The sequence below is a fragment of the Patagioenas fasciata genome, chromosome 3 (genome assembly GCF_037038585.1).
Source record: "Patagioenas fasciata isolate bPatFas1 chromosome 3, bPatFas1.hap1, whole genome shotgun sequence".
NCBI classification, from domain to species: Eukaryota; Metazoa; Chordata; class Aves; order Columbiformes; family Columbidae; genus Patagioenas; species Patagioenas fasciata.
The window spans coordinates 126,171,462-126,195,586 of NC_092522.1; the positions used below are offsets into that span (position 1 = coordinate 126,171,462).

Here is a 24,125-nt window from a genome sequence, read left to right on the forward strand (position 1 = left end):
TGGGCCAGGCTCTCACCGCCCTCAGGGCAACAATTTCTTCCTTTTGCATTGTCTGAAGCCAGCCTCTTAGCTTCAAACCAAATACCCTTTCTATTGCTACAGACCACGCTAAAAAGTCTCTCTCAATCTTTCTAACAAGCCCCCTGTAACTGTTGAAAGGCCGCACTAAGGTGTCCCCGGAGCTTCTCTTCTCCAGCTGAACCCCCCAGTTCTCTCACCTGTCCCCAGCAGAGCTGTTCCAGCCTCGGGTCATTCCTGGGGCTGCTCTGGCCCCTCTGCAGCAGCTCCACGTGTGTCCTGTTAAATGCTCTCAACCCCAGGTTTCCCACAGCAAAGTCTCAGGTATCTGTGCTTAAAAAAAAGAATCTAATCAAAAGCTAAAATGAAAACTGAATGGAAAGGTACAGCAAAGCCGCAGTCCGGACTGGGTGCCTCTCAAGGGGAGGGACCCCAACACAAAAGAGGTTTGGGCTTTTCAGCCCTCACAGCCTCTGCACCCGCTCTCCGCGTGTCCTGCACGTGCCGTCCGTGTCCTGTTTGGCCCAGTGGTGATTCTGGGCCTGGGCTCCTTTGTTTCTCACTGGGTTCTCTTTCTCCACCCCCCAGGCAGCTCTTTGATGTGTCACTGTGATGGTTTGCAGCCTGTGCTCACACTTTCCTCTCTGGCTCCTGGTCTGGTCTGCAGGGCCCGTCACCAAACACCCAGGGCGCGAAGGTTCTCAGGTGGCCTGAGCTCCAGCGAGCCCGGCCGCGCATCCAAGTTTGGCTGCTCTGCTAAAAGAGGCCATGCAAACAGAACACAGCTACAAGAACAGAATGCAAAACAACATTTAGTTGGATTAAACTTATCCCGCAACAACCAGAAGTGTCCAGTAGTTGCCAGGATGGTGAGTCAGTTCTGGGCCTCTGGCCCTCCATCATTTTAGTTAGATCCTGAATTTCCTGAATTACATTCAGTTAAAGACTCAGGAGAGTTACTGAAAATCTGCGTTTGGAAGCCATGCCTCAGTGAATGTGCAAAACCAAGTCATTTCTTTTTACTCTGGTCAGGAAACAACCGTTACACTTGAGCAAATGGCATTTGTAGTGTTGCTGGATCACAGAGCGACAGCGTAGACACCACTGTCTGAGCCTTTCCCACGATCACCGCAACGTGTTTGCACGCCCTTGGTTCTTTTGTGAAGGTGTGTGGCCGTGGGGGTGGCCCCGAACGGGGGCCACGGGTGTTCACAGTAATGAGGGAATGGCCCTGACACAGCACCACGCTCTGTGCACCAGGCTTTCCACGTCAGGATTGGACACGGCACCATGCTCTGTGCACCAGGCTTTCCACGTCAGGATTGGACACGGCACCATGCTCTGTGCACCAGGCTTTCCACGTCAGGATTGGACACGGCACCATGCTCTGTGCACCAGGCTTTCCACGTCAGGATTGCACATGGCACCGCGCCCTGTGTACCAGGATTTCCACGCAGGGTTGGACACCGCACCGCGCTTTGTGCACCAGGATTTCCAGGGGACACGGCGTCACCACGGGACCCCAGCCCCCCGGGACCCCCGAGCCCCCCGGGACACGCTGCCCCCGGATCCCCAGCCCCCCGGGACCCCCGTTCCCCGGACCCGCTGTCCCCGATCCCCGCCCGCCGCGCTCTGCGCCCCCTCCCGCCGCCGCCTTCAAACCCGCCCCTCGGCTGGCACGCACCGCCCGCCCATTGGTCGCCGCTGCGGACGGCCCCGCCCTCATCCGCCTGCCTCCCTCTCCGCCGAGCTTTCGCCGTTTCTCATTGGCCAACCACGCCGCCCGCCTGGCGGGCTGGGCGGGATCTCAGCGCTGATTGGTTGACGGGTGCAGTTGGGCGTTCGAGCGCGTGCGGGGAGGCGGCGACCGGGATAGAAAGTTGTTGAACAAGGGGCGTTGGTGAGGAGACAAAGTGGTTTCCGGGGGGGCGGACGGGACGGGTCGGGACGAGGCGAGGGTCACCCTGCTGAGCAAAGAGCGGCTGTGCGGGCAGGGAGTGTTTAACGGGGAACGGCGGGGCTGGCGCCTCAGGTTTGTCAGAGGGCAGCTGAGGCAGCACGGGCGGTGTGTGAATTCAGACGGGCTGCAGGGTTAAATGAGCCGCAGCGTTGGTGGCAGCGATGAGTCTCTTGCAGAGCTCGCGGGTGTACCTGGCATTAAGTAAAAATTCTCTTCAAGCATTTCATTTCTTTCTTGGCTATTACTGCTTTAAGTGAAGCACCTGGTTCCGCTGGAATCCCTGTCTGCCAGGGACACTTTCCGCAGGAGCGCTGGTGTCAGTGCCAGAGCCCTGGGCTCCTCCTGCCCGGGGACACGGGCTCGTCCCCACCCCAGCGCTGGGAGGACGCAGCGCGGCCTGGCGCAGTGACACGGGACGGGTGGTGAAGAGCAATAGCAGTAAGTATGTACTTTTTAAAAAAGTCTTGCCAGTTAATGATGAATCCTACTCCAGTTGTTGCCTTGTCATGATTTCTAGAAACCCTGGCTGTCTTTCTCTTCCTCTTTACTGGTAAAGTTGTGGTTTTGTTACTAGTAGGTTACAATCAGGTGTTGATTCTGGAGGCATTGAACATGCCTGGGGAAAGCTGTAAATACAGTGAAATTGGTGATTTGTAATGTACAGTGATACTGACTGCATCTCTGGTTTTCAGTACTTTGTTCTGAGTGGCGTTTGGGAAACGTAACAGGAAAGCCCAGCTGCAAGAGTTTAAAACTGGCTACAGGGTTATGTTGTGGGTTTTTTTTAACAAATTTAATTGGACTGTGGAAATAATTTTATAGATGCTACAAAGGTAAAAAATATAACAAGATTCGCAGAAACTGTCATCAGCTGTAATAGGAAAAAAAAGCAAAAGTAACTTTTACTTTGGTTTAAAGGAGGTATTCCAGAACTAGAAATGAAGATGAAGCTTTGCGTGGGAGGGAGATCAGCTCTGCACTAGGGAAGCTCCTTTTCCCTGGGTTTGCTGCAGCAGAGACTCAGGCACGGATTCCAGAAATTCTAAAATATCAGTTTATTTGCCAGGCACAGTGTAGAGCAGCTCGAGCTGCTGCTCCTGAAGAGGGACCGGAGCAGGAGAAGTCTTGGGCAGTCCTGCCCGCACGGTCCCGTCGGTCCAAGCTCTGGTGTTCGGTCGGCGTTCTGCCCGCAGCTCTGGGTGAGACCCGGTCGGACGCGGTTCTGTCCCCTCGCGGTGTGACGGACGCGGCTCCGCTCCCGGGGACACCTCGGTGCCTGTGACCCAGAGCTGGGCACCGCTCTGCGCTGTGACGCCTGTGCTGGGCACCAGCAGCACCTCCGGCTGCTGCCAGAGAGGCTCCTTTTCCACTGTGATCTCACGGGCGTGGGGGAGAGAGGATAAAAGTGACAAAAGCAGCTGGATGGTTCAACTTGTTTCAGAAAAGCCCCAACATACTAAAGCCAACTGCACAGCCAAACGTATTCCTTTACGTGTGAGTTTTTCAGGCAATTTCAGTGGACTAGAGAGTCTTTTAAAAAATACAATAAAGGCAGCAAGCATGGGGACCGGCAGCCAGTAACAGGAGTGAGGCAAATGTGTATCAGTTAAATCAACTCGTCTCACGTTCTAATAATGCTCTGTTAACTTTCCAACTCCAGTGGAGTCCGACTCTCCTGCACCCCATCCATCGGCTGCGGCAGCTCGGCCACCTGTGCTTGTTCGTTTGGCTGGTTTTGGTTGTTTGTTGTTTGGGGTTTTTTTGTCCTTGTTTTTTTTTTTTTTTTTTGTTTGTTTGTTTGTTTAACCAGGACTTGAAATGAATGGGGCAAAAGAGAGGAAGGAAAACTGGGAAGAGCAGGCCAGGCCTGACCGAGACACTTAGAAATAAATATTTAGGAGTGGCAATGGCGCTTGCCACAATAATTATCCACGTTTCCTACACGTCTATTCTAATTGTATACTAATAATTTATCCATTTCTTTCAATAATTTAATGAAGAAATATGTTCAGAAAACATTTTATGCTGAAAAAATATTCTATATTCCAGTAGTATTTTCCTGCCCGCAAACAAAAGCTGCTCTTACAGTTCATCTTATGATCATCTGGCTGAAATACACGATTTAAATACAAGTTTCCAGCAAAGCTGCAACAAACCAGAATAAGTCACTGTCAGGGAATAGGCTGCCTTAGCTTATCAAATTACTGAGTATACGGCTTTGTACAGAACCTGGTTAGAAATGGCTTGTACAGAACTCGCTCAGCGTAAGGGAGTTTGCCCAACGCAGCTGTGAGCTGTGGTCCCTGGAACTTTGTTTGTTCTGGAAAAAGGCCTCAGAGTGCTCAAGACGAGGGAGCTGCTGAGAGAGGAACAGGACGGGTCTGCAGGGACGGGACACAGAGGGGAGTTTTGGCTACCGCAAATAACTTTTTATCTGCAGCTGCAGGTGCAAAATAGGAACTTGCAGGTCAGGACTTGGACTGACGGCCCCATCTGAGGTGAACGAGGAGATTCCGTGGAGAGCAGGGAGACCCCAGGCTCTAATGGTGCAGTTGGCCCGAGGGACGTGCGGGGGCTGGCACTGTGGGCAGAGCTGCCCAGGGTATTTCTGCAGAGGGTCCTGTGCAGCAGACACCCAGCTCGGGGTGCTCTGCGCTGTGCTGGCAAATCAGTTAATTAACAGTGATTTCTGGAATCTGTGCCAGTGTCTGCAGTGCAAAGCCTGGGGAAAAGAGCTGCCCTAGCTCGTGTGCTTTGACTCCATCCCCAGGCTCATTGAATTCTCATCTAATTAAAAACCAACAACAACAGCAACAAAGAAAAACCACTACCACCAAAAAACCAGAGACACACACAAAAAATCCCCCATAAGACTCAGAGGCGCTCCAGCTGCTGTAATTGACTTCCCCATCAGCTCTGCATGTTGTGTTTGGTACATTCTCGCTTGCAGGTCTCTGTGAGCCTGTTTAACCAGAAGGCTTGGAGTAAAAGTTCTGAAGGAAAACTGACAGCTAATGTAGATAAATGTCTGCTGTGGGTTGTTCTACTTCTCCTCCAGCCGCTCTTCTCTGGGTCTCAGCTGAGCCCGGCTGATTCACTGGTAATGTAAATTGCACTAATTAAAGAAAGAGCTGGGTGACAAAGCTCTGATTTTAGTTGTCTGCTGAGCACTTAAGGATGTTGAATGCAGCGGGGTTACAGCCCCTAGAATTGCTCACGGCGTTCTTGCCGTTCGGAACGCTGTGGTTGAACTCGTCTGTGCTCAAGCACAGGGTTGTGTGTTCGCTGGGTGAGGTTGAAGCAGGCGCTCCGTGGAGGCGTTAAGGTTCGAGAGGTGCTGCTGGGAAACCTGTGATCGCAGCTCGTCTGGGAAGGTGAGGGACAGCGGCAGCACAGCGGGTCACACGTGTGCTCTGTGAGATCGTCAGCGCGGAGTCGGCAGGCGGTGTCTGCAGTGGGGATTTGGGCAGCCCTGCTGTGGGGCTGTGCAGAGCCGAGCCTTACGAAAGCACGAGAAGTTCTTGGGAAGATCCGGACGTGTGTGACTGTCGTGTTTCTTGTTAGGATGGGAAGAGGCTTTGTCCTGAATTGGGAAACAGTGGGTTGAGTTCTGTCACTCTTTGGTTGGTCTCTGCAGAACAAGTGACTTGGTAATGGAATTGGTAAATGAACCCATGAAGAGACCGGGAAGGAAAGGTTGGACAGTGTTTTTTCCTCCTGTGGGCTTTGACTTGTGTACAATATGAAGACAGTCGCTTCACGCTGTATTTTGGTCACATTGCGTGATCCTGCAGCTGAGGAGGAGCAATCAGTGCAATAAGGTGGGTGTGCTCGCAGAGGGAACCTCAGGAACGTGTCACCTGCCAAAAAACACAAACCTTTTTATTACCAGGCAAGAAGTGGCAATAAAACAGTTTTCTGGAAGTATGCATTTCAAATAAAAGCGGCCTGTAGAAGTGAACTGGGGACGGTGGGAAGCGCTGCGTGCCCGGGCTGCGTCAGATGGACTTTAAATGTCACTGTCCTTCCTCTGCCGCCCGTTACAGTGAAACTTGTTATTCCTTAAATAAAGGATTTTCTCTCATCCTCAGGATGCGTTATTGAATGATGTTGAGGGGGGAGAAAATCTGCCATGTAGTCCATGCTGTTTTGTGATACTAAAAGCGATACTTCAGGGCAGACTGAAGACAACAGCATCTACTTACTTAGCAAAGGCAACTTCATCCCCTTGTAATCTTCATAGTGCACAGGAGTGCACAGTGAATACTTGAAATCCAAACATCTTCTGTGGTTTTTATGTTCATGGCCCGAGTGTCAATTTTTAAATGTTCAGTTTCTGTAGGTTCATTCCCTTGTGGACAATCTGGTGAGCAATGGATGGGAATGCACTGAGCTCTTTTGCCTCGTTTAGCGGTGGTTTGGGTGTTTGTGTGACTGACCAGACTTGTATAAACACTGAACTGCAGGGAGGTTTTGCCTCTGGTGTCACAGGATCACTGCAGCCTTAGTATTTTATCAGCTTGCAGATGAACGTGTAGTGTGACCTTCACGGGGGTTTACTGCGTTGTGCTAACACAAATCAGCTTTGACCAGACCAATTTTGATAAGAGAACCTTTTATGAACTGTTTATATAATTGTAAATATTTTTTAAAATAAGTTGTTTGGCGATACAAAAACTATGTATTAACCTTAAAAAATAGTTTTTTCTGGTAACCTTTAGGCTACTTAATATTTCCATTTGTCTCATGGGTGAGAATGTAAGACAGAGCTGCTGACCAGGACAGAACAAGGGGTTTTTGTGGTCCGACGACGTCCCGCTGTCCGGCTGCACACTCTGTTGCGCAGAACCTCGCTGAGCTCCCCGGCCCAGCACCGCTCACAAAGGGGACACAAAGGGGAGAGAGCAGCTGGTTTGGGGCCAGAAGCGGAGATGAAGTTTCTGTTCCTGGCCTGAGAACAGGCTCATGCGGCCGACTTTGGGGCTCGGAAACAGGTTGAGTTTGTGGCTTTGGGCTCAGAAATACAGGTCAAATCCTGCGTTTTTGGGACTGGAAAGCAGGCTCAGCAGCCGGGCTTGGGCTCGGAAACGGGCACTAAGTGAGCTGGTTTGGGGCTAAAAGCAGCAGCTTACGCTCCTTAGAATAGTTGTTAACTAATCATACAAACCCAGTAATGTTTATACAATGTACAACTATGATGTTTAATCCCAATACTCAGTTTTTCGCAGCAATTGGTTTAACAACCTTGTCAAAAGCCCAGACTGTTGGAAGCAGCTGGAGCTTGTAAGGAGAATTATAGAATCATTTGGTTTGGCAGAGACCCTCGGGATCATGGAGTCCAACCATAACCCACCCTGGCCCTGCCCCATGTCCTGAGAACCTCCTGTCCGTCTGTCCAGCCCTCCAGGGCTGGTGACTCCAGCACTGCCCTGGGCAGCCTGTTCCAATGCCCCACAGCCCTTTGGGGAAGAAATTGTTCCCCAGATCCAACCTCAACCTCCCCTGGGCAACTTGAGGCCGTTTCCTCTGCTCCTGGCGCTTGTTCCTGGGGAGCAGAGCCCGACCCCCCTGGCTCCAAGCTCCTTTCAGGCAGTTCAGAGATCAGAAGGTCTCCCCTCAGCTCCTGTTCTCCAGCTGAACCCCCCAGCTCCCTCAGCCGCTCCCATCACACTTGTGCTCCAGCCCCTCACCAGCTCCGTTCCCTTCTCTCCACTCGCTCCAGCACCTCAAGGCCTTTCTTGGCATGAGGGGCCCAGAACCGCCCCCAGGATTGGCGGTTTGTCCTCCCCAGGTCCCAGCACAGGTTCGGTCACTGCCCTGGCCCTGCTGGCCACCCCAGTGCTGGTCCCAGCCAGGATGCTGTGGCCTCTTGGCCCCTGGGCACACTCTGGCTCATGTTCAGCCCATCACCAACAGCCCCGGGTCCTTTTCCAGCCGCTGTTCCCCAGCTGCAGCGTTCATAGGGTTGTTGTGACCCCAGTGCAGGACCCGGCCCTTGGCCTTGGTGACCCTCAGACACCATCCAGGCCGTGAGCTGCAGCTTCTGCAGGAAAATGCTGGGGATACAGTGTCAAAGGCTTTGCTGAAGTCTAAGTAATTCTTTAATAAAGGTAGTTGAAAAGTCCCTTGGAAAACAAAATGCAGGGAAGACATAAAGCTTGAATCTGAACCTTTTCCTCTGTGATTACTGTGATGTAATTTGTTTTCCAATAAAATAAGAAATCTCAGTAAACAGGGGCAAAGACAAAAGGTCGGTTTTGAGACTTTTTGTAGGAACTTTTTCTTCCCTTTGCCCATGCTGAGCCGCCCCATCCCAGCTGAGGCACAACTTGCCAATTTTTAACTTTAATTTTATTGTTAGGTATTTTTAGAGATAAATTTAGTAATGAAGTGTCAGAAATACAGGCCACAAAGATGATTAAGGGCCTGAAACATCTTTCATATGAAGAGAGGCTGAGGGAGCTGGGACTGTTCAGGCTTGAGAAGAGAAAGCACAGGGGATCTTATCAATGTGTGTCGATATCTGACGTGCAGAACGAGCAGGAGGGAGCTGGACTCTTAGTGCCCCGTGAAAGGGCAAGAACAAATGGGCATAAACTTAAAAACAACCTGAACACAAGAAAAACACTTTTCTAGTCTATTTTTTTAAACTGTGCGAGGCTGCTCAAGCCCGGAGCAAGTTGCCCAGAGAGGCTGTGGAATCGCTGTCTGTGCAGATGCTGAACCCTGGCGCCGCCAGGACGGCTCTCGGGGCAGGACAGACTGCCTGAGCCGGGCTTGGACCCGCCGAGCTCAGGAGGGTCCCTTCCCACTGAGCAAGCCTGTGATCCGCGACATCCTGAAAACCGTTGTCCTTAGTTTCCAAACCTGACTTATTTTATGTTGGGATCTTGTGTAATGGATAAAAATTTCCACTTCAACCCATTTTGTGAAACCCAAAAAACCCCTCAGCATTACTGGATTTAAAGAAATTGCAAACTAGACAAGAGCAGCCGTCTGACCCCTGTTATTTTAACAGCCTCGAGATATTCCAGCTGGGCACTGAGCGTCTCCGTTGTCTCAGCGTAGCAGCGGCGCCCCCAGCAGCCATACCCACACCATCGGTGCCCACGCCATCGGCGCCCCCAGCAGCCGTACCCACACCATCGGTGCCCACGCCATCGGCGCCCCCAGCAGCCGTACCCACACCGTCGGCGCCCCCAGCAGCCGTACCCACGCCATCGGCGCCCCCAGCAGCCGTACCCACACCATCGGCGCCCCCAGCAGCCGTACCCACGCCATCGGCGCCCGCCGCAGCCGTACCCACACCATCAGTGCCCCCAACAGCCGTACCCGCAGCAGCGGTACCCGGACGCCCGGCGGAGCAGACAGGAGCAGTAACAGCAGCAGTAACAGCAGCAGCCGCTCCCAGCCAGAATCTCCAGCCTCGTTTCTCACCATCTCGAACAAAGGCAGTGAAGAAAGTCCATGTTCTGCAGATGATCTTCTTGCTGATCCCAGAGATAAAGGTACTGTGTAACTCTAAAAGTTTAACCCTGCTTAACTTTACCCATTGCTACGTGCATGACCATGTAATAAAAGAGGGACTTTGTTTCCCACGTCCATGGAGAAATGGTGGAATGTTTTCTTATTTGTAAGCAATCTTTTTTTTCTGAGTTGTTCCAAATATACGTGTGCACACATATGTGGTGCTCTGTAATTGGAGCTGCATAGATATAACTGAGGAATATGCTTCCCAGACAAGTTTTTGTTTTTAAGGAATAGATTGTTCAAGTCCTCTGAACAAGGTGAAGAATCGAGAGTGCACAGTGACAGGTGGAACAGCAGAAATAGGCCAGTCCTGTTGCTTGTGTCAGGCATTGTTTTTGTTTCAGACAAAGCGGGCAACCTTCCAGCATTTCGTGCATGCACACATAAAAGTTTAACTGGCTTTTTCAAATCATTCTTTTGTACCAGAAATCTGCTGAGATACACTGGGAGAATTTCAGAATTCCACGTAAGCTTGTTCTGCTTTTTAAGAATATGATTTCTGTCTGTTTCCTTGGCCAGGTGGTGATGGCACAGGACCGCAGATTCGTGTTTGCGGTTACAAACAGGAAGTGGCCAGGAATGGACAGAGATTGCAGAGGAGCCTGAAAAATGGTGTGAGGAGAAATGGAAAGGAGGAAAGGGATTGAGATAAGGAAACCTATTTGCAAATGAAAACTTCAAGGTCACTGAAAACGTTCCTTAGTTTTATAACATTGGTAATGATGTGGGTTTCAGTTTGGGGGACGTGTAAAGATAGCTGTTGTGTTTTTTCCTAGTGTGGCACACTGAAGGAATGAGATGCTCTCTTCCTGCAGAGAATGGGAATGATTCTCCCTTGCCAAAATATGCTGCCTCACCAAAACCCAACAACAGCTACAAGTACAAGCGTGAGCCGCCAGAGGGCTGTGAAGAGGTGAAAGTCTTTGAGAAAGGCTTGTGAGTTGATCTTTACTACAGAATAAATAACATTCAACATTCAGAGTTACTCATTGGTTTATTGATTTTTGTCTGGGATCAGAATTATTAGTCCAGTTGCTAAAATCATGCTGACACCCTGATCTCTGTCCTGTGTGACTGTGTGCTGGTAGATGCTTTAGGCATCTGAGATGCAGGGCAGCAGCCTCAGACTCCTCCAAGGCAGCTGCCTGGGATGGTTTTGTTATCTGTAGGAATCTCTCTCCTCCAGGATCCACCCAAAGTCTCCACCCAGGCATCTCCTGGGTTCTCCAGGGCTCCTCTGACAGTGCCCCAGGATCCTGGTACCAGCCCCAGACTCCTCCACAGAAGCTACCGGAGAAGACTTTTTTCTTCTGCAGGAAGCTTTGACCTCTAGAACGCACCGAGACTCTTCCCAGACTCTGCTGCAGCTGTTCGAGCTCTGCTTTCACTGTCTGAGATCCCAGCTCGCTGCCCCCGACTCCTCCAAGGAAGCTGCCAAAGATGACTTTTCTCACGCTAGAAGCTCGCTTCTCTGGGAAGAACACAAAACTCCTCCCAGGCACCTCCTGGAGTATTTTGACCTCTGCTTCAAGGACAGAAGATCCTGGGTGGCAGCCTCAGACTCTTCCAATGAATCTACCCGAGGTGATTTTTCTTTCTGAGTGGAAACTCTGTCCTGCAGGATCCACCCAAGACTCCTCCCAGGTACTCGCACAGTCACCTCACTTCCTATAGGAAGCTGAGAGCCCAGGTGGGAGCCCCAGACTCCTCCAGTGAAGCCACCTGACATGATTGTTCTCTTTTGGAGAAAACTGCTGCATCTGGGATCTGCCAGAGACTCCTCCTGCTCTGGTCCCGTCTGGTCCCTGCCCCACGGTGTGTCCCCAGCACGTGTCCCTGTGCCACCGCAGCCCTGGGCCAGGCACCGTGCCCTGCGGTGAGGTCACAGTGTCTGGGTTCTACCTCCTCCTCCTGGGGCTGGTGTTGCCTTGGTTTCTTGTGGAGTTTGAGGGAGGAGAACCTGGTGAGCGGAGAGCGTTGATCTGGGAGATCTGCAGCCATGAGGAGGATGAGGGCGCTCCGAGGTGAGGGGCTGGCGGGAGGCTGAGGCAGCGTCTGTCCCTCCAGGTGCTGGGGGCCGTGTCCCTGTCACCTCCCCTGCCGTCCTGCTGCCAGGCACCTTCCTGAGGGCTCCATCCTGTCCCTGCCCTCCATGGAGCAGCCTGGGATGGCTCCGAGACAGCCTGGCCCAGCGGCTCTGGTGGTGCTGCCCAGCCCCAGCCCTCCCGGCCCCCTGGCAGAGCCCCGTGTCCATCCCTGCCCAGCTCAGCCCGGCGCTGGGCTCCCTCCAGCACGTCGCTGCTGCTCTGGCACTGGGGGCCCCCAACTGGGCCCAGTCCCCCAGGGGGTCTGCCCAGTGCTGCAGCGAGGGGCACACTCCCTCCTCTCATCCCACCGACTGCTCCTGCCAGCCCAGCCCAGCACGGGCTGGTGGTGCTGGGGAGGCTGGGGAGACCTTCACCCCCCTGCTGGAAGCTCTGCGGCCAGCAATACCAGTTCCTTCTTTCCTTCCAGCTCTCTGTCCGTGCGTGTGTCCCCCGTTCAGAGCCTCCAGTCCTGAGGACAGAGACCGGGCAACCGGAACTGTCCCTGAGGCTGTTGACACCTTTGTGGCCATTGGGACATCTCGGCTGAAACAGCTGCAGGACCATGAGGTGAGGGAGGGGGTGAGGGCTCCCCTCCGTGCCCCGGGCTTCCCCAGGGCCGTGGCAGAGAGGGATCTTGTCTGATGGCATCTCTGCCCTGCAAGCTGTGTCCCCAAGCGCTGATCCTGCCGCTCAGGTGGGACTAATGTTGCTGCTCCCCACCTCCTGTCCCCAGGAGCTCTCGGCTCTCTCCTGGGCAGGGCAGGGCCTCTGCCATCAGCCCCAGCTTCTCCCCAGTGCCTTTCCCCAGGTACCCAAGGCCCCTCCTGAGCTTTGGTTTGGAGCTGTCCCAGCAGCCCGGGGCTCCTGCCTGTGCAAGGAGTGACACCGGGTGCAGGGTGCTCATGGCTTCTCCCCCTCAGGGCAGGGACTGCTCCCCACGCCTTCCCCTTGCCCACCTGGCACCTTCCCTCTGACCGCCACCTTCCCCGTCCTCAGGAGTGACCCCCACGGCCTCTTCCCCGGTGGGGTCCGTGTCCCTCTCTGGCTCTCTGCTTGTCTCAGAGCTGCCGCAGAAGATCTTGCCGTTGCCCGTGGCTCTCCTGACGCGATGCCTGCAGCTCGTACCTCATGCCCGTGTCCCACAGACGGTTTGGAGGACAGTGGTCTCTGGTGGCTCCCTGGGAACGAGGGCAACGCGAGTCCCATCACTGCCCGTTGTGGTCTGTCCCCAGGGCGAGCGGGTGGACACGTACCGGGAGCTGGAGCGTGCCTTGCAGGGAGAGGATGGCTGCTTGCCCAGTGGTGTCGTGAACCGCCTCATCACAGAGGCCTCGGGTGACCTGCGAGCAGCCCAGGTGAGCTTGTTCTCCGGCAGGGCCACCAAAGCAGCGTGCCTCCATCCCTGGGTTCTGGGGAAACACAGGGATGTTCCTCGGTTATTCAGACACAGGGAGGTCCTCAGGGAGAAGCTCTGGGGATTCCTCATGACAGAATTTGAAGAGGGGACACAAAGCTGTGCCGAGAAGTGGACTTGGGGTTGTTTCTAACTGAGCAAGAGCTGGGGTCAGGCTCAGCGTTACTTCTCGAACACTGTGTTATACCTCGAATCCTGGGGTCAGTTTTGGGCCCATCACTGCAGGACAGCACTTGAGGTGCTGGAGCGAGTGGAGAGAAGGGAACGGAGCTGGTGAGGGGCTGGAGCACAAGTGTGATGGGAGCGGCTGAGGGACCTGGGGGTTCAGCTGGAGAACAGGAGCTGAGGGGAGACCTTCTGATCTCTGAACTGCCTGAAAGGAGCTTGGAGCCAGGGGGGTCGGGCTCTGCTCCCCAGGAACAAGCGCAAGGAGCAGAGGAAATGGCCTCAAGTTGCCCAGGGGAGGTTGAGGTTGGATGTGGGAACAATTTCTTCCCCAAAGGGCTGTGGGGCATTGAACAGGCTGCCCAGGGCAGTGCTGGAGTCACCGTCCCTGGAGGGCTGGACAGACGGACAGGAGGTTCTCAGGGACATGGGGCAGTGCCGGGGTTGGGTTAACAGTTGGACTCAGTGATCTTGAGGGTCTTTTCCAACCAAAATGATTCTGTGATTCTATGCGGCGCTTTTTCAGGGTGTGATGGATGATGTGAAGATGGCCGCCAGTGACTTCTTGGTGGCTCTGGCCCGCACCCACTTCTACTTCGTCATGGCTGAGCTGCAGAGCCACCTGAAGGTGGTGGGGAAGGTCCCTGATGAGGCTGTGCTCGTCACCTTGGGCAAGATGGCTGGCAGCTATGGTACGGCACATGCAGCCTCCTGGTTTTGGCAGGGGTCTGTGATAACAGGGAGAAGGGATCCCCCCTCCCTAAACGCCCTGTCTTGAACTGGGGGGACTCTGGAGTTGCCGTGCCTCCTCGCTTGGTGCCAGGACCGGCCAGCAGCTCTGCCTCACCAGCCCAGTCCTGGTGCTTGGACAGTAGGACCCCACTGGAGACAAACCCGCAGGGTCTCTGTCCCCCACTGTCCCCCCTATTTCCCCACAGGGCTTCCCCGTGTCCCCCTCGGGAAGGCCACCCTCCCCACGCCCTCCGGTGTGTCCCACACGTCCCAGCAGCTCCAGCCTTGCCAGAGATGGACCCTGGTGTCCCCTGTGTGCCACTGACCCTCTGGGTCCCTCTGTCCCTTCTCTGCAGCCCTGCGCTGTGTCCCCTTCGCGGGAGCGACGCTGCTGGCCCTGCGCAGGATGCTGAGCCGGGCGGGGAGCGGCCGGACCCTGCGCACCATCTGCGGGGGTGAGTGTCAGCTCGGCCAGGGCCCGCGCAGGGGCTGCGTGGCCTTTGGTGGCTCCATGTGGTGGGTGGTGGGTGTCAGCCCACCCGGGACCCCAAACTGCTGGGTGTGCGGAGGAGAGGGGGAAGCCTGGGAGGTTTCTGTGGCAGGACACGTCAGGAGCTGCCGGGTCCCTTCCCGTGGCTTCTGTTCCTTACAAAGAGGAGCTATGAAGATGCTGAGGGGTCTGGAGCATCTTTCTTCTGAGGAAAGGCTGAGAGAGCTGGGGCTGTTCAGCCTGGAGGAGGCTGAGAGGGGACCTTATTTATTCTGGTAAATATCTGAAGGGTGGGTGTCAGGGGATGGACCAGACTCTGTTCAGTGATGCCCAACACCGGGGTGAGGGGCAACGGGCACAGACTGAAACACAGGAGGCTCCATCTGAACATGAGGAGAAGCTTCTCTGCTGTGAGGTGCCAGAGCCTGGCCCAGGCTGCCCAGAGCAGGTGTGGAGTCTCTTTGAGACATTCAAACCCGCCTGGACTGACCTGTGTGATCTGCTCTGGTGACCCTGTGTGATCTGCTCTGGTGACCCTGTGTGATCTGCTCTGGTGACCCTGCGTGATCTGCTCTGGTGACCCTGCGTGATCTGCTCTGTGACCCTGCGTGATCTGCTCTGTGACCCTGCGTGAGCAGGTGGGGCTGGGGATCTGCAGAGGGCCCTGCAACCCCAGCCAGTTTGTGGTTTTGTGATTCCCCTGCTCTCCCCTGGGGTTTGGAGTTCCTGCACTGAAAGCAGAGTGTGTGGGAAGGGAAGGGGCTGTAGTGGCAAGTGCTGGAGGCAAAGGGGCCACTGAGGAGGAACAGGTGCAGTGGGGAGGAGAGAAACAGCGGGGTGTTAGAATCCAGACACCTGCAGAGCACAGCTTGTCCTCGGATCCAGATCTGGTCCTGGACCGGGCCCTGCTGAGCCTGGGGCTGTACGTAAAGCAGGCTTGGGCGAGGGCACAAGGGCAGACCCTTGCTGCAGACTCCCATGTGCTCCCTTGTCCTTTCCCTTTCCTGGTGCAGTTCTGGAGCGATGGTCCGAGGCCATCACCGTGTACTTGTGCAGCCAGAAGCGCCGCCCCTTTCCTCGCAGCAGGGCAGCACAGCTCTGTGGAGACATTTACCCGCTCTTCCATCACGCGGTGGTAAATTGGCTGGGCTGCAAGGAGGAAGAGGTGAGAGGTGCTGCTTCCCACAGCTGGGGCTGCAGCGGGGGTGTCCATGTCAGTGGGTCCGTCTGTGCCCTGTGGGGTCAAGCAGAGGGAGGTGGGGAAGGGAGGGGGTCTGGGGGGAAAGCCCCTGAACCAGGAGCCTGCTGGCACTGTGCTGGGGCTGGAGGCTCCCTGGAGAGAAGCAGCCGAGTCCTGTGGCCTTGGGCTACCAGCCTGAGGAAACGCCGGCTCTGCTCTGGAGTCCCTCTCCCATCGGGCAGAAGGGAAAGGGAACCCCTCCCAGTGGGAAGGGCAGACTGGTGTCCAGGGCGTGCTGAGCACCAGGCAGAGCTTCAGCTGCCCAAGCAGAGCCTCTCCCTTCCCTCCCCAGGATAACCGGGCTGTCCTCGGTGCGGTGGCTGCCATGGTTGGTGTCCTTGTGTGTGAGCAGCGGCACTGCCAGCGTGCCCGGGAGCAGCTCCTCTGGCTCCTGTGCCAGCACCAGCGGGTCCGGGACACCTCCCGGGTCACCGAGGTGAGGACTCACGCAGGGCCTGGCGTGGCTGATCGGCGGGTCTGTGCCAGTGCCACGCGGTGCTGGGGGCTGTGGGGTGCCAGGGGAGCTGGGAAGCCCTTAGAGGAGGAGCAGGGAGAGCAGAGGAGGCCTGAGGCTTCCTGGGCTCTTTGGGCAAGAAAAGAGCAATGAGGGGGACGGGGACAGGGGGAACCAAGAGTCCCTGGGGCTCATCTTCTTGGGAAGGGAGGCACTGGCACCTCCCTGGGGCTCTGTGTGTGGGCAGAGTTTTGCCTCAGAGCTGGTGAGGGGCTGGAGCACAAGTGTGATGGGAGCGGCTGAGGGACCTGGGGGTTCAGCTGGAGAACAGGAGCTGAGGGGAGACCTTCTGATCTCTGAACTGCCTGAAAGGAGCTTGGAGCCAGGGGGGTCGGGCTCTGCTCCCCAGGAACAAGTGCCAGGAGCAGGGGAAACGGCCTCAAGTTGCCCAGGAGAGGTTGAGGTTGGATGTGGGAACAATTTCTTCCCCAAAGGGCTGTGGGGCATTGGAACAGGCTGCCCAGGGCAGTGCTGGAGTCACCATCCCTGGAGGGCTGGACAGACGGACAGGAGGTTCTCAGGGACATGGAGTAGTGCCAGTGTTAGCTTGACAATTGGACTCGATCCTGATGGTCTCTTCCAACCAAAATGATCCTATGATTCTACGAATCGGAGTTGTCAGCAGTGTCCCTGTGCAGAGAGCAGAGACCTTCTGATGCTGCTCTGAGAGGGGCAAATGAGGACCCCGGGCAGGAGGGTTTGGGGATGTCCCTGGGAGCTGACATCAGGGGCTCCCCTCATCCCAGCTGTGCTGGGCTTCTGCTTTCCCTGGAGCATTGCGGTGGCTTTAACCTCCTCTTCCTCCCCTCCCTGTTCTCCTGTAGAACCTCGGCCACGTACTGCAGATGCTGGGGGGAGGTCAGACCCCAACCGCACGGGGCTCAGCTCTCGGCACCCGCACCACTGGGCACCGCCAGGTAAGGGGAGCCTGCGGGGCAGGGCAGGGTGTCCCTCCGCCAGGACCAGCTGCAGACCAGCGCGCCAGGCTGCGAGCCAGGGGCCATGGAAGAGCCTTAAGGGTGCAGGAAGAGCAATGCTGGGATCCCAGGGAATGGCAGAAGATGTGCTGGGGAGGGTCAGTGGGACATGAGAAAAAGGTTCTTCACCCAGAGGTGACGGACACTGAACAGACTCCCAGGGAGGTGTCACGGCCCCAACCTGACAGTGTTCAAGAAGAGACTGGACAATGTCCTCAGACACAGGGGGTGACCTGTGGGGTGTCCGGTGCAGGGACAGGAGTTGGACTCGAGATCCTTGTGGGTTCCTTCCAGCTCAGGACACTCTGTGGTTCTGCGCTTGGAAGGGGCTGGAGGGGCAGCCTGGTTCCCACAGCCATTTCCCTCTCGGCCAAGCTGCGGGAGGAGCAAGGGAGGGGAGGAAGGCAGAGAGCACCAATTCTTTTTGGTCCCTCTCAAGGCCGATGCACATTTCTCTCAAATGACCCACGTTCCCACAGGTCCCTGGTGTGACTGAGGTGCCTGGCCTGGCCTGTAAGGCAAAGCCATCCCGCCCCATGACGCTGCAGGGTAAGGAGAGGGGACGGGGCAATGTCCCTGTGCCGTGGCAGCTCTGTCCCTGTCCTCGGCAGCCAGGGGCAGCCGCCTGCTAATGCAGAATGCGATTTCTTCCCTGCAGCCCGAACCTGCCCCGCAGCTGTTCTGTGGTCCCAGCTGAGGCACAGGAGCGAGGCCCAGCGTGTGTCAACCCTGAGCCTGCTGGGAGAGCTGGCCCGCTCTGACGGTCAGTGCCAGGGGCCGGGGCTGCTGGGCCGAATGCTGGAATGGGCTGGAAGTGGTGCAGCTGCACCCGAGAGGAGCTGCAAAGAGCGGGTCCCCCAGCTTAGCTGACCCCCTGTGATGATGCTCGAGCTGTCCCCGGCAGTTAGAAATGGGGGAACACCAGGGACGGTGCTCCAGGCTCAGTGACACGAGTGGGTGGTTTGCACAGGAGATGCTCGTACCAGTGCCATTTCTCCCATTCTCTGTGTTACCAGAGCTTTCAGTGCCTCTAAAATAGCTGTGCCTCTAGAAAGAGTCACTCTGGGCACACCCCTGCCTGATGTGAATTCAGAGTCAGGCCCTGCTTCTCTGTCCCAGCAGTGTACGTGAAGCTTGGAAGCTTCAAGGAATCCTTCTGCCGTCAGGCTCTGCCTCAACACAGCTCTCTGTGTCTCTTCCAGCTCCTGTAGCAAGGCAGAAGCTGCCCCAGGGGGTGTTGGCCCTGCAGCTGGTGTGCACCGACCCCAGCGTCCAGGTGAGCTGGTTTGGGAAGGGACAGTGCTGCCAGGGAAGGCAGAGAAACCCTTTTCCTCGGGGCAGAGCCTGACCAGGCCATGGCAGCAGCAGCAGAAGCTTCTGCCGTGCCCTCGTCATCTCCCCGTGAGCCACAAAGGCTTCCCCAAGCGCAGGCGGCTTCCCTGTGGTTTGGAGCAGGAGGGTGATAACCACGCTCTCCCTGGCAGGTGCGGAGGGCAGTTCTGGAGTTCATGCGGGAACTGCTCAGCTCCGGCTCCCAGAGCTGCTGGCCATGGGATGTGGTGGGGCACATCTTCAGCGAGTACAGCCGGAGCTCGGGCAGACTGGTAAGGACAGAGCAGGACACCGGGGCTTCGGCCGGTGCCGGGGCCGTGCTGAGAGCTCCGCAGGCGCCCTTGCCCATGGAGAGCTCCACACTGCAGGGCCATTGGCGCCAGCTCAGCCATCGCAGCAGCCTCCACAGGGCTGTACCATGGTGGTGGAGATGTTGGGGTGACGTGGGTTTGCACCTGGTCACGCCACCCGGGACTGCCTGCACGCCCCACGGGCTGAACTGTGCACACACACACCTCCAGCAAAGCTGCCTTGTGAAGGGAGGGACAGACTTGTGGGGACAGGACATGATCCGTCCCGAAATGCTGATGGGCCATCAGCCCAGCTCAGCCCGTGCACACAGGTGGGCCTGGCTAGAGGAGCTTTCTGTGGTGTTCTCGTGCCCCGGCCCTCCAAAGCACGCCCTGGCCATCCCATAGCAGCCTGGGGCCCACATCCCTTCTGGCAAGGGGACAGGCTGCGCGGCAGCCCCTGCGGTGAGTGTTTCCAGACGGGCACCCAGGAGATGAAGGCCAGGGATGGCCCAGCCTCCTGCTGGCTTGCCAAGGATCTTCCCTCTCTGGCTGGAGCATCTGTCTGGCTGGGAGATGTGTGTGTGCCACTCTTCTCCAGGGCTCCAGGAGGCTGTTCTGGGAGCAGGGCAAAGGAAAGGGCTTCTGGGTTCTCCTTCGGGAGGTCGCTGCTCCCGGGATGCTGGTGCAGCAGCAGTGGTGGGGCTGTGCCTGAGCCTGGTCGGTCAGGAGCTGAGAGGAACGGGGTTTTGCCAACTCTGTCTTGCAGGCGGCAGGAGGCCTTTTTGCCTGGGAGCCCCAGGAGGACAGAGCTCTTCGAGCCCCGCACGTGGACATCCTGGGCTCGCTGGATGTCTCTCGGAGAGGAATGTCTCAAGTAAGTTGCCCTCTGGCGTGCTGCTGTGGCCACTTCTTGCCTTCAGAGTGTTTTTTGTTGCTCTTCCTCATGGCCTGAACCTCTCCCCCCACATGTGCTGAAGCGCACGAGGCTCAGGGAAATGTAGACCATCCTTTACATCTTGGAGCCGAGTGGAGATGCTGGTGTGCTGAATTGCTCGGTTCTGCTCTGCAGCTCCTGTGGCCCAGGCTGCTGCAGTACGTGGTGCCAGCCCAGTGCAGCGGCGTGCTGATCCCGCTGTCCCGCTGCCTGCGAGCCCTGCTGGAGAGACGGGAGAGAGCGGGATGCGAGGAAGAGGAGGAGCCCGATGCTGTGGACTCGCAGGAGCAAGGTAGGAGCCCCAGGGAGTGCTACTGGGTTTGGAAGGGGCTCAGACCAGTTTGTGTCTCCCTGTGCCCCATGAACCCTGAGCAGGAGCCCAGGGAAAGCAAATGGCAGAGTCAGGCTCTGGCTCCTGGGGAGCTGGGGCTCCTTCCTGGCCGTGCTGGATCTGCCTTCATCCCATGCGGGGCAGCCTGGGGAGCCCCCGGGCCAGCACTGTGGCCGTGCAGCTGCTCTCAGCCCTGTGTGGGCCACGGGAGGTACAGGGGTCAGGGCACAGCGGGGCCTCTTCATCTCACCAGCCTTTCCCCCTCCCCGCAGCCCGGCTGCCGGCTCCCCAGGCGCTGCTGGCTGGACCGCTGGTGAGTAGCGGGGCCCTGGGGAAAGAAAGAGCTTTTCTGGCAGCACTCCCGAGCCTGCCCGAGCCCCGCGGGGATCCCAGTCCTGTCTCGGGGCTGGCAGGGGTGGCTCTGGTGGCAGGGGTGACCCCTCTCTGCTGCCCTCGCCCAGGTGCTGGCAGCAGCTCCTCACACCAGCAGCGGCCGCGCAGTCACTGCCTTGCAGCTGCTGCAGGCCCTGCAGGGCTGGATCCGCGGGGCCTTGGGGACAGCGTGGGCCACCGAGATCCCCCTCCTGCTGCAGCGCCTGCCAGGTAAAGTGTGGGTGGGGGGAGAGGCTGGAGGGGAGGGAGGGCAGGAAAATGCAGCTTCCCAGCAGTCACACAGTGGGGATCAGCCATGGTCAGTGTGTCCTTCCCCACCGTGAATCCAGTGGCTTTGACAAATGCCCCTGGGTTTCCTCCTGTGTCTGTGGCCTTGCAAGGGCTTTGGCACAGGCGCTTGTGGGCCCTTTCCAGCCTGATGGCCTGGGACTTCTGGGAGGTCTGACCACAGAGGAGAACACCGGGTTCTTCTTTGCTGCGAGCTTGAGCAGCAGCAGAGCTTTTGCTTCCTCTTGCTTTCTAGGAAGAGCTGAGAGCTCCCTGGACTCTGCAGAGTGGGAGCAACATGTGCTTAAGGTACAGCATCCTCGGGGGTGTCATGAACAGACGGGGAGAAGAGGGAGCAGGCAGAGTTGTGGGGAGCTGGTGAAAAGAGGGCTGGGCTTGGCAGGGGGAGACACTGCCATTCCAGCAGCTCTCCCCCAGCAGCATCCCAGGACACATGGGTGTGGGAAGGGCCCTGGCCAAGGGCAGGGGGACACTCACTTCCTCTCCTCTTCCCCCCAGTTCTTGCGAGCGTCCCTGGAGCCCATTGAGGACGAGACCTGGACCGTGGGCCTGAGCCAGCAGCTGAGCCGGCAGCTGGGCAGCTCTGCCCCCGGCTCCTGGGAGAAGGTTTTTCTCCTGCCCCACACTGGGACTCTGCCCACACCGGCAGTTTTCACTGCTTCACCCCCAAACTGCGCTTCCCCCGTGCTGCCCCGGCCTGGCACTGCGGCCAGTGTCGCCTGCTCCGGGGGCAGTCGGGTCAGTGTGGGGCCAGCCCTCTCCTGACAGATCGGCCTGTGAACGCATCTCAGGCTCAACCTCTTCTCTTTCAGCTTTTCCTGTACGAGGCTCTCGGGACAGCGCTGGCAGGTTGTCGGGACCTCAGCCATGTCCAAGGGCAGGTGCTGATGTTCCTCCAGGACACAGACTCTGTGGAGCTCTCTGAGACCCAGGTGAGGTGATGCTCATGTCCTGAGCATCCTCTGCCTGCTGCTGGTGCAGAGGGCGGGCTGGTGCTGGCCCTGCTCCAGACCTCCTTGATGTGCCCATTGCTGCTGTTTCCCCCTTATTGCAATGTCCTACCTGGCCATTGTCACTGGCCATGGCTGAGTGCCTGGGCTGCAGCCCACTCCCCGTTTCCCTGTGGTTGCAGGGGATGATTTCTGTGGTGTCCCATGCTGCTGAGACCCACTTCAACCTGGTCTTGGACACAGTGACTGCTTTAACCAGAGACAGGTTTTATGAGACTTCCATGGGCTGGAAGGTAAAGGATCCAGGGTTTCGCTCTTTGACTTTCCTTTTTTTGACCTTATTTTCACTTCTACACCTTCTGTAGCCAAACTGTGGCAGCTGTGTTTATATCAGCCCTCTTGGAAGAGCTGCCCAAGACTTGTGTTTCAGAGGGGATGTCCCGGCATTGGGGCCCCTGAGATGTGCTGGGAAGGGCGGTGGTAAATCCGCCAGCAGTGTGTGCGATGCTGGCTGCTCCCTGCTCCGCAACCCGTGCCAGAGCCCCGGCTGCAGGACGGGAACAGCTCCCGGCCCCGGAGCTCGCAGCTCGAGGAGCTGGAACATGAGGGTGGGCAGGATCAGGGCAGTGAGCAGCAGGGAACACCACAAGTCACTCATCCTTTCTTCTCAGGACAGCACCGCACTGTGATCATCTGCAGTGCTCAAAATCCTGTGGTTTGACAGCACAAATTCTTCTATCATGCAACAGTTCCCCACATCTGGTATCTTCTCAGCCAGGAACAAGATGGGTTTAGGGAGGGGACTGCAGATGTAAAGCGTTACCCGCAGTGTGTGGAAAGAAGATGCTCAGAGCCATGAACTGGTTGAGAACTGGGGGTCCCCGGTCTGCAGTTGGTGTTTTGTCTGCTCATCAGACACTGGCGCTAAGTGCTCAAGCAAACTTTCCTTTCCACAGCCAGGCCCACCTGGGAGTTGGTTGAATGCATGAGCTGTCTTTAAAGAACACGTGAATTTATCTGATTCTCCGCTGGATTTTTTTCCCCCGTAGCTTTATGCCACCAGATTTGTTGCATTAATATGTTACTTACATAATTCCCTGCAGACCCACCTCTCAAGCCTCTTGTCATGTTACTTACCTGACACATTCAATGCCTATACATCTCAGTAACAGTGTGCATCTTTGTACAACACAAACATGTGCGTGTGTGTATGCACATAAAGGTATGTAATTTGGGTCAAATCTTTATTTGCTGTATGTAAGTATGATAACACAACTTGCAGAAAAACACAACCTACCAATAAAAACAAGTTTCAGCTCTGCCCATGGGTGTTTTACCCGGATGACTGTTGATTGTTCACCGTTACCCACCGGCGTCCTTTAAAACTCACAAAGGTATTGGGACTAGATTTGTTTTTTCATAACATGTTTGTATACTTAATGTATAACACATCAATAAAGTGCACATTATACAGTAATTTAAGCAACAAAATAATTTCAGTGGAGATTTCTGGAAGTAAATGAAGGTATAACTGACGTATTTTATAGCTGCCCAATTTGTAGTTAATATGGTCAAAAATGTGCGATTACATGCAGTTATGTTGTGTGTAGATGTGCAGTTGTATACCTTGCTGATAAATGCATCCTATTGTGGGTATTTTCATAAGAATTGATATGGGAAAATGAATCCAGGTGGTGTTTCTTCCACTCCCCCCTCCCATATTGTTGTGTTTGCTCTTCAGAAACTGTTTCTGATAATACGGCAAGTTGTTATTGTTGGTTTGAATTCCCTGTAGATCACTGAAATGAAACACACACAGCTTCATTTCAGCAGGTTTAATAAAAATGAATGGGAGATATCAGGAGACCCTGAGGGAAATGTATCACATGAACTACTTGTGAGACCATTTAAAACTATTTATTATGTGCTAACTACACTTATTTTGTCCAATTAATAGCTAATTGCACGCTTTCTTAAAGCTATCTTTCTGTTGAGTTGTGGCTCCTTACAGAAATAATCCAAAGCACACTGATCCAGTGTCCTTCTTGAGTCAAAAAACCCTCACAAAGTGTGTTTTATTAAACATGACTACAAACATATAGGCATTTATCAGTAAGGGTGGCCTTCATATTTACTGATTTTTATGGGTGAATTATCTACACAAAGTGACACAATGCATTAATTCTGTAATGCAGAATGGTTACTTTTAGTCCGTTCCTTGCGTTTCCAGCAGAACTGTCTGTTCTGTGTTGTCCTTGCTGCGGGTCGGTTGCTCTGCCGTCTGGTTCAGGAGACTCACTGAGGGTAATGTCGCATGTCAATTTTATGGACATTCTTTCTAGAAACTCTGTGGGGTTTCTATTAACGTGAGGGCCTAGGGGAATTAGAGTTGCATTTGATGTATTGATAAAACACACTTGATTCCATAGCTGTATGTTTAGTTCATTCTCTTGTGAAGCTTTCTTATGAGCTGTTGG

General features: G+C 55.5%; 2 protein-coding genes across 2 annotated transcripts; both read left to right on the forward strand.

Moving 5' to 3' along the window:
* Positions 1–2,114: 2,114 nt before the first annotated feature.
* On the forward strand, positions 2,115–11,152 carry LOC139827680 (uncharacterized). Its single transcript, XM_071807292.1, has 8 exons — positions 2,115–2,179; positions 3,045–3,177; positions 4,929–5,083; positions 5,616–5,674; positions 9,025–9,486; positions 10,028–10,120; positions 10,324–10,444; positions 10,695–11,152. The coding sequence occupies exons 1-8, from the start codon at positions 2,115–2,117 to the stop codon at positions 10,747–10,749; spliced, it is 1,143 nt and encodes a 380-aa protein (XP_071663393.1). The 3' UTR covers positions 10,750–11,152.
* Positions 10,949–22,969, forward strand: LOC136099270 (maestro heat-like repeat-containing protein family member 2B). The gene is made up of 21 exons (XM_071807293.1): positions 10,949–11,018; positions 11,522–12,162; positions 12,828–12,950; positions 13,701–13,866; positions 14,263–14,361; positions 15,410–15,561; positions 15,929–16,072; positions 16,975–17,067; positions 17,607–17,676; positions 17,786–17,890; positions 18,330–18,403; positions 18,612–18,731; positions 19,519–19,626; positions 19,822–19,978; positions 20,290–20,330; positions 20,479–20,620; positions 20,934–20,986; positions 21,197–21,436; positions 21,511–21,630; positions 21,831–21,941; positions 22,320–22,969. The coding sequence occupies exons 1-21, from the start codon at positions 10,949–10,951 to the stop codon at positions 22,335–22,337; spliced, it is 2,847 nt and encodes a 948-aa protein (XP_071663394.1). The 3' UTR covers positions 22,338–22,969.
* Positions 22,970–24,125: the final 1,156 nt, after the last annotated feature.